This window comes from Frankliniella occidentalis, unplaced genomic scaffold (genome assembly GCF_000697945.3).
Source record: "Frankliniella occidentalis isolate FOCC.00 unplaced genomic scaffold, Focc_3.1 Scaffold59, whole genome shotgun sequence".
Taxonomy (NCBI): Eukaryota; Metazoa; Arthropoda; class Insecta; order Thysanoptera; family Thripidae; genus Frankliniella; species Frankliniella occidentalis.
This window is the reverse complement of record NW_026267189.1, coordinates 874,675-883,203: the sequence shown is the minus strand read 5'-3', so window position 1 is coordinate 883,203 and position 8,529 is coordinate 874,675. Positions and strand designations below refer to the sequence as shown.

Sequence of the window (8,529 nt, the reverse complement as noted above, 5' to 3'; positions counted from 1 at the left end):
GGGGGGGGAGCATGGTGCGTGGGCTTTATGCGGTCCATTCTTCCTTACCGTTAAAATCTTACAAAGCAGCCTTTTGAGCTACGAAGCCAGTTCTCGGTAGTACGAAGCTACTCGGTTTTCTTCACACTAAACCCTTATGTACTTTGTTGTGCATAATATGCAGGATTTCATGCAGCCACAGTTACATGCACCAAATTTCATGCATAACTGTGTAAAACTTCAGCATTGCTATGCACAAATTTGTGCATAGTGGCGTTAGTTTTGCATACTTATGCATGAAAAACTGTGCATAGCTATGGCTGCATGAAATCCTGCAAGTCTTATGCACAACAGAATGCATAAGGATTTAGTGTGTTCGTAGCTTACAAAGAAAATCCTTTGTCACAGATAAATGCTTTGTACACTTTCAAAAGTGTGCCATCCGATTGGATCAGGCCTTTCTGGCCGGGCTTTTGGGGCGCAGCAGGTGTAATTCCAGTCAACTGTATTTCGCTCGTAGATTTTGCGTGGTTTCCGTCGCTCTTCACGCCGCTTTTAATAGTGCACTGTTAAATTCCTACAAAGCAATCGCTTTGCAGAGCTGCGAAGTATTTTGCTCCTTTGTAACTACGAAGCATTTACGTTGCAATTACAAAGTGATGCTTTGTAATTGCGAAGCAATGAAAACGCCGCAACGCGTCGCTTTGCAATTGCAAAGTGTAACTTTGTAATTGCAAAGCATCACTTTGTAATTGCGAAGTTGAATGCTTCGTAGTTACAAAGGAGCAAAATACTTTGCAGGAATTTAACAGTGTGTCGTGACCATAAAAACCTCGACCGACGACTCGTGCACGGCCGGCCCCTCTCGGTGGCGGCGCTTCTCCGCACCTTTTGAATGGGCTCTTTACCCTCCGTAGTAGTAGTATGGGGTCGTTATCGTGCCGTTAACGTGTCGTCGCCCACCACAGGTTCGCGCCGCACCAGCAGCCCGCGCCCGTGAGCAGCAACAGCTTCGCGTACGCGCGCTCGCAGCAGCAGGCGGCCCAGCGCACCAACCCGCTCATCTCGCGCGCCAAGATCAACACCGTCAAGCAGACGGTGCTCGTCATCGCCATCTACATCATCTGCTCCGCGCCCTTCATCTGCGTGCAGCTGTGGGCCGCCTGGGGCAACGCCGACAACCCATTTTTTCGTGAGTCAAATCAAAGTGACTTGGTCGCGAGAGACGGGCACACCCAGAAATTGGTAACCTTGAAACAAAGGCTAAATGCGTTGCTTTAACGCTATTTTTACCTTTAAAAAATACAAGGAATATTGTGTTTGACTTAAGGCAAACTGCGTTAAAATAAAGGTAAAATTTCCTTATATCTACTTAATTACCTTGAAAATAACGGAAAAACCTTAAACGCCTTAAACCAAGGTCATAAATTACCTTGTGTTTTTCTTAAAAGAAATTTCCTTGGTTTAAGGATACCATTTTCTGGGTGTACTTCACTATATAATTTGAGTGAACACAAATGTTTTTAGTTTTCCTAGAATTTTCTGATTTCCTCTCCTTTTTCAATTTTTTCTATTGTTTTTTTTTTTTCAAATAAATTTTCCTTGTGTTTTTTTCTGAGTTGGTTTCGCTGGTGTTGCAGAGGGCCGATACATGACCATCCTCACGCTGATGTTCAGCCTCAACAGCTGCGTCAACCCCTGGATCTACCTGGCCTTCAACAAGGACCTGGTGCGCATGCTGTGGCTGCTGGTCTCGTGTCAGGGCGGCGCGCCCAGCGGCCACCCGCTGTCCGCGCACTCGGGCGGCTCGGGCTCCTCGCAGTCCAACACGACGCAGCACCGCACCTGCTTCACCGACCTGGCCAACAACCACGTGCCCGGGCCCGGCACCGCCTTCGGCAGGACCAGGTGAGTCATTGGGATAATTGGAATGTAATAATTGTCGGTAGTTGTTTGTTAACGCGTTCCGTTCCCACCGTGAGCCTCACGCTGGGATAGGAATTGTCATGTCGAAAACTGCAAAATTAGGAGATGAAGGATAAAAAGAAAATCCCCTAAAACTACTTTTTGGGGGGAAACTAGAATCCGTGCACTAACGGGAACGCACTGGGAAAAGCATTTTGTCCTATTAACCGAAAAAGTGTTGAATCAATGAAAATTTACTCCCTCAAGCCAACTAAACATTTGATCAAGAATTTTAAACAAAATATGACCAGGTCGATTACACCTTTAATCAACATGACTAAATCAAGTGATCAGGGCGACCAAAATTTGTCTTACGCAAGGAAAATTTTCTTGGCTTCCGTTTTTGTTGCGCGGATCAAAAGGTTTCCTGAGTGCGCATTCGGCTTTCAATTTACTAACATGTCCCCATACAAGGAAACCACCGCGTGGGGCCGAAGAGAGTAGGCGGCCGAGTGGGCGGCGACCTTCGTCGCGGTGGCATTGGCCCATAATTTGTTTGTGAAAGTAATCTTGCCGGACCGGAGCGGAGGGTGTCCTGATGACCACACGGCGACAGGTGGGGGTTGAAGTGTAATTAGGACTTTCACCCCAGGAGGAGGCGGAGCGGTCGGGTCGGCCCCACCCCCACCCCCCGCCCGCGTTTGCCTGCGCGCCCCGCTTTCACCTGCCGCTGGCGCTGTACAGCCCCGTGAGGGATGCTATGCTTCTATGGATTTCAAAGAATAAATAAGTCAGGAGCCCTTGTGTTGTGGATTCCCCGAAATCCTGCTCCTCTTCGCACTTCTCGGTATTGGCAAATTGTCAGTCCTTGCGAGTACGTATTGCGCCCCTTCCGAAGCGAAAAGCATTGATGTTATCCTATACTCCCCCCGGGCCGGGGATGCTATGCTTCTATGGATTTCAAAGAATAAATAAGTCAGGAGCCCTTGTGTTGTGGATTCCCCGAAATCCTCCTCTTCGCACTTCTCGGTATTGGCAAATTTTCAGTCCTTGCGAGTACGTATTACGCCCCTTCCGAAGCGAAAAGCATTGATGTTATCCTATACTCCCCCCGGGCCGGGCCCGACCGAAGGGGCGCACTTGTGTGCCTCCGCCCGCACAGCCTGGCCTCGGGGACCCTAGGGGAAAAGCCAGGGTGCACCGTCCATACTTTTGGACTACCCGCCGGCGGTCGGGGCGGGGGCGGTGCGGGCACGAACGAACACGAGGGCCGCGCCCCGGGCGGAACGGCCTGGACTTCCCTGGGCTGCGCCGCAACGCCACCGCCCGCGGCACCGGCGCGTGAGCGGCTAACTTTTCGGGACGCGTCAGGACGTGACCCCTCCTCTTCGCGAAGATTTCTCGCGGCACCACCGTACTTACGCCCCCCCAACAGCAGGCCTTCCCTTTTAGCCCTCCTCCCAACTACCCTCCCATCACGTCGCCCAACTCTACTACATTCCACCGCTGCGCATCGAGGGGAGCGAGCGAGAGAAAGGGAGAGAGACAGGCGTTTTGAGAGGAAAAATTGCCAAGTTGTGGGTCTTGGAACTGGTACGTGGTCTTTGTCCCGGTCCGCCCAGTGCCCCGTCCCCACCTGGCATTTCGGCGTGGTCTTCCCTCGTCTCTCTCCCTCATTCCCTCTCCCCGTCCCTCTTACTCCCCCCCCCTCCTCCGCTTTATTTTTCGTCGCCTTCTTCGCTCCTTTACTGTCCCGTCCACGGCCACCCCGTTGTGGACCCCTCGGGCGCAGTCTCCTCCAAACTTGGGCGTCGCGCTCCTTCTGGTCCTCCCCCTGCTGCTGCTTCTCCAGCTACTTGAACTACTGAGGTTATTGTTTTAGTGCTTGTTATTGACCGTGGTGGGCGAGGATAGGAGGCGTCCGGTGGGCACAGTGCGCGACCTAGATTCTATCACCTTATTTCTCATTGAATATAACTTGAAAACAATAATTCTTGTCAATAAAGTAAAGGTAGAACTTTTATCTGCAAATGACAATCTTGTCCTTCCCATCCTTGGAAGATTGGTAAAGTTAAAGCGTAGCTGGTCGGTGGTATGCGAGGCGGTGACGTCTTCTCCAAGGGCCTGTCCTCGGACTATTGCCCGCCTCCATACGAGAGCATTTTAATGTCGTGGCGAGGTATGAGGTATTGCGGCTCTGTGTGCCGTCGGCGTGCGGAGCGTGCCGGCACGCGCCCGGGCTGTACAGGGTTTTAAAGCAGGCGCCCGACTGGCCAACGCCCACCAGCACTGACCACCAGCACTGACTACCAGCACTGACTACTAGCAATGACCACCTGCACTGACAACCACCACCTGCCTACCAGCATTGCCCACCACCAGCAACCCCCTTCCATGCCCAGTCCCAGTCCTGCCCACAAAAACTGCCCACCAACATTGCCCACCAGCACTACCCACGAGCACTGCCCACCACCACCTCACTACCACGACCTCCCTACCACCACCTCTCCACCACCACCTCCACACTACCTACCACCTCCCCAATACCACCTCCCCACCACCACCTCCTCACCACCAACTGCCCACCACGACCTGCCCACCACCACCTGCCCAGTCCTGCCCACTAGCACTGCTCACTCCCACTGCCCCCCTCCACCGCCACCACAACTGCCCACCAGCGCTGGCTAGCGGGGCGTAGCACCATGTCTTGGGACGCCCCAGACCATAACAACGAGCGCTCAACTTTTAGCCCTATATCACCGCAGACCACAGAGAGGCCCCGCTGCTGTAGTTCTGCTTGGGAGCTTCCTCGCACCCATCTCTACTAATAGCTTTCGCCGCTCATCGTGCTCGTGCAGCGTTAGGCCCCTTTATCCAGCGAACCTGGATGTGCGATATTTTCATCACAACATTTTATTTGACAAGTCAGATGTGTGAAATCTGGTAAAATCGCTATTCTGGATACGTGATAATTTTTTTTCGCAAAAGCAAAAACACACGTTGTAAAAAGTACAGTGATAACTGTAAAAATAATTTTTGCTGTAAACCTTGCGATAAAAACATAACTTTATTTTGGCATCAATTTTCCGCTTTATATTTTACTCCATTATTATTTTGCATAAGTGATTATTTATTTCATTCAAGCGCAATAAATAACAGGTATCAGACAACAAAGTTAGGAATTGTGGTTAAACTTTGGCAGATCCAGGTCCATCTGCACCACGCGCTGCATAGTGAGGGGGCGGTGACGCGCGTAGGCGGGTGTGCGCAACGCTTCAGACCCAAGGCCGGAAGGACGAGAGGCCCCTCGCGGCCTCCTCCGCGCTGCTCCGGCACCCGGGGGCGTCCTCGTCTTCCAGTCGAGGGTCCTCTTGGTGGTGGGGGTTCCCGCGCTACAGCTGCAGCTGGGTAGAGAGCCGGCCCGGCCCCGGGGAATATGCGAGGGGTGGAGGGTCTTGTTGTTGCTGCAAGAGTGGTCTTGACCGTGACCGCACCACGGCTGCGCTGATCGAGGCTACGGACGGCGGGGGTGGCGGCTGCGACGACTGGCTGGCGGGGAGTTTGAAGAGGGAATGTGGGGGAGGGGGGAGGGAAGGTGCCGATACTCCGCGGAGACGGGCCGCTGCGGGGTATGTGCGGCGCCGCGACTCCACGCCGAGGGGCAGCAGCAGCAGCCGCCAGGGTCGCAGGCATACCAATGTTTCATTTCCTTTTACCCTCCATGTTCTGTCTTTCAATGGGGATGGGGAGAGGACTTTCTCGGGGTAGAGCGTGTACTAGTGACCGTCCGTGGGGTTCAAACGATGGGGCGCGCGCTATTCAAGTACGTGTATGTCGTTCCGAATGAAACGGCTCGTTGCTCGTACCCAATATTGACGACTCATTCCTATTGTTTTTCCTCTTCCAAAAGTACACCCCCTGCTGTCCATTTATCTCACAATAACATACACTTACACCCAAATTTTCGTCATTTTCTGACCAAACTGACAACGGTTCCCCATGTCCCCCAATGAGGGGACTCGTCCGCGAAGCGAGAGTTGACCTCCACGATCACTAGCCCTCCTCGCTTCCAGAACTTGCACGCACCGTACCCATAACACAAATTCAATGGTTGAAAAATGCAAATGAATGTGAAAATAAAAACAAATAAAAAAAACAAATACCGTGTCAGAATTCTCACAGGAAAAGAAAGATTAGCTGTACAGCTCAATCATTAGCTAGATACGGGATTTCTAAGTATTTAGCTATGTAGCTAAAATTGAGCCACATAGCTATTTTTACTAGCTACCCAACCAAATATAGAGTTACATGGCTATTTTTTGCAACATAGCTAATTCATTAGCTAAGTATAGCTAAAATTTAACCATGTTAGCCACCTACCTAAACGTTTGGCTACAGAGCCAAACTTGTAGCTACAGTGGGTCTAAGTGTTGTGCTGTCTGTCTTCAGGGACGGGGTGTCCGGGCTGCTGTACAAGGGCCGCGCCCTGAACGGCAACGGCCGCGCCAACGGCCACGCGCAGAGATAGCGGGGGCTGCCGGGCGCAGCTCCCCGGCGACACGCGGTGCTGGTGCGCTCGCGCCGGCACGCCAGCGGGCTGCTGCCAGCGCCGTCCGTCGTGGACCTCGACGCGCAGTCCGACTCGCTGTCGGCGGTGTCGCCGCTGCCCTCCCCCGCGGAGGCGAGCCTCTCCGAGCAGCTCTCCCTGCTGGAGGACATCGCCCGGGAGAGCGAAGTGTGACGTGAGGCTGCCCCTCACTTCTTGCAATGTTTTCTGGGGGTCTCACCGAGGTCTTTGTTTTATTATTGAGGGCCTGGCGAAGGCGTTTCGGTTGTCCTCGGCACCGGCCTAAAGTGCGCGTCGGCGCGTCGGTCGTTGGAATATTGGCTTCGTAGTGTCGTAATGTCGTTGGCACCGTCCTGACCTGGGGTGGGGGCGCCCTGGCACCGCAAAGTCACAAGTAAGTGGTCGTAAAGCAGGCCAGCCCACGGGGCCAGCCACCGAGGGGAAAGTGTTTTTAGCGGGGGGCTCTCCTGGCGAGGAGGGAGGATGGCTTCCTCCAGCGAACCTGCTCCGTCATGTTTTATGGAGGTTTTGGACTGTGATCATCGGATAGTAGCTGGGAAATATTATATTTATGTTACCAATGTTACTCTACTCGACCAGTATTGCATATAGTTCAAACAAATGTTTTAAAGCGAGGATCATGATCTAAGTGTATTGTGATGTCATAGCTAAGGCAAAGTTGCCGTGTGATTTTACAATGAATTTAATGACTGTTATGTTATTCTTCCAAAATTGTTTGCAAATTAGCTTTGAAAAAATGATTTCTATATATGTAAAATAAAAATGAGGCTTGGGTGAAGTTTTTCTGAAGTGCAGTTCAAAACACTGGCATAACTCAAAGGTATAAGAATGGCCTAAAGAATGACTGAATTTGTGACATTTTAAAAACCATCCATGTACTAGTCTCGTATTTTTTATTCTTTCCAATGGTTCTTGGGCTACTTTCTGGCGACATGAAGAATGCCTAAGTTTAAAATGATATAAACCGGTAGGCATGTAAGTCTCTTGAAATTTTCTTTGGCATGAGTTCTTTACGAAAGAAACAACAAACAAACCGTATATGGCAATGTCGCCAAATCATATTTTGCGATTCAGCCTATTTGCCCAAGCCTCGTAAAATAAGCCAAACTGAAAAAGTGTAAAATATATTTACACAGGTGAATAAATGTATTGTAATAATATTTTTCTTCGTATAAAAGCGTACATGTAATATAGTGTTCTGAAAAGTTTCACTTGAGCTTACTTATAAGACACTTTGTCTACATTTCTTACTGTAGCTGACTTTTTTTTACAAAGACGTGATTGGTGGCGGTGATGTGTGGCGAAATACAGGCTGTGTTTATGTTCCTGATAAATTGAGCCTTTAATTCCTCCGCCTACTTTCTGCTTTGCAGTACGGTGGCGGTGGCAACGATACATTAAAGAGAGGTCGTCAGTCATCATATAACCAACTTTACTAAGAAAAATCACATTGGCTATTAGTTAAACAAATCACAAAGATTACTATAAGGGTAACGTGAACAACAAATGTTCAAGCACTCTACTCGACAGATGGACAACAAATAAGAAAATAGTAACTCTAACACCACAACTTGGCTCTTTTGACACGAAGAACAGTTAAGATGTGACATATATATAATACAAAACAGAATACTATCACATGGTGCTTATGGATCGGCATTTCCTACTTTGCTCATCGCCTTAGTCCTATCCGCTAGCGATGCACTTCAACTTGCGGCCCGTTGGCAGCGGCGGCGGCGGCCACGACGCAGATGGGGCTGCAGGCTGATCCCTCCAGGCTGCCAACGTGATTATTCGCCGGGGAGCTCAGCTGCAGTGAGGCAGATTCCGCCGGCGCCTTCTCTGGACCGCCGCTGGTCCTCGCGGGCTGCTGACCTGCAACAGGCAACGTGGCGGTGAGTGAGGGGGGGCTCTTCACTGAAAGTCGGGGAGTGGTGAAAGTGCGCTCGCCGGAGACCGACTTTTTGTGACTCCCAGGGGAACAACATTTGTGAGAGTTGCTTGTTATGAGTAGCTTTTCTGACATTTGGAAAATTTTCCCATAAAACTACGATTAT

The 8,529-nt window shown here is 50.7% G+C and overlaps 1 protein-coding gene across 1 annotated transcript in view; it reads left to right on the top strand.

Moving 5' to 3' along the window:
• Nucleotides 1–7,806, top strand: part of LOC113216769 (cephalotocin receptor 1-like) — a 113,568-nt gene extending 105,762 nt beyond the window's left edge. The window contains exons 8-10 of the mRNA XM_052267801.1: nucleotides 948–1,171; nucleotides 1,620–1,887; nucleotides 6,334–7,806. Coding sequence (XP_052123761.1) covers nucleotides 948–1,171; nucleotides 1,620–1,887; nucleotides 6,334–6,412 — 571 coding nt within the window. The 3' untranslated portion in view covers nucleotides 6,413–7,806. The remainder of the gene's footprint in view (nucleotides 1–947; nucleotides 1,172–1,619; nucleotides 1,888–6,333) is intronic.
• The last annotated feature ends 723 nt before the right edge of the window (nucleotides 7,807–8,529 follow it).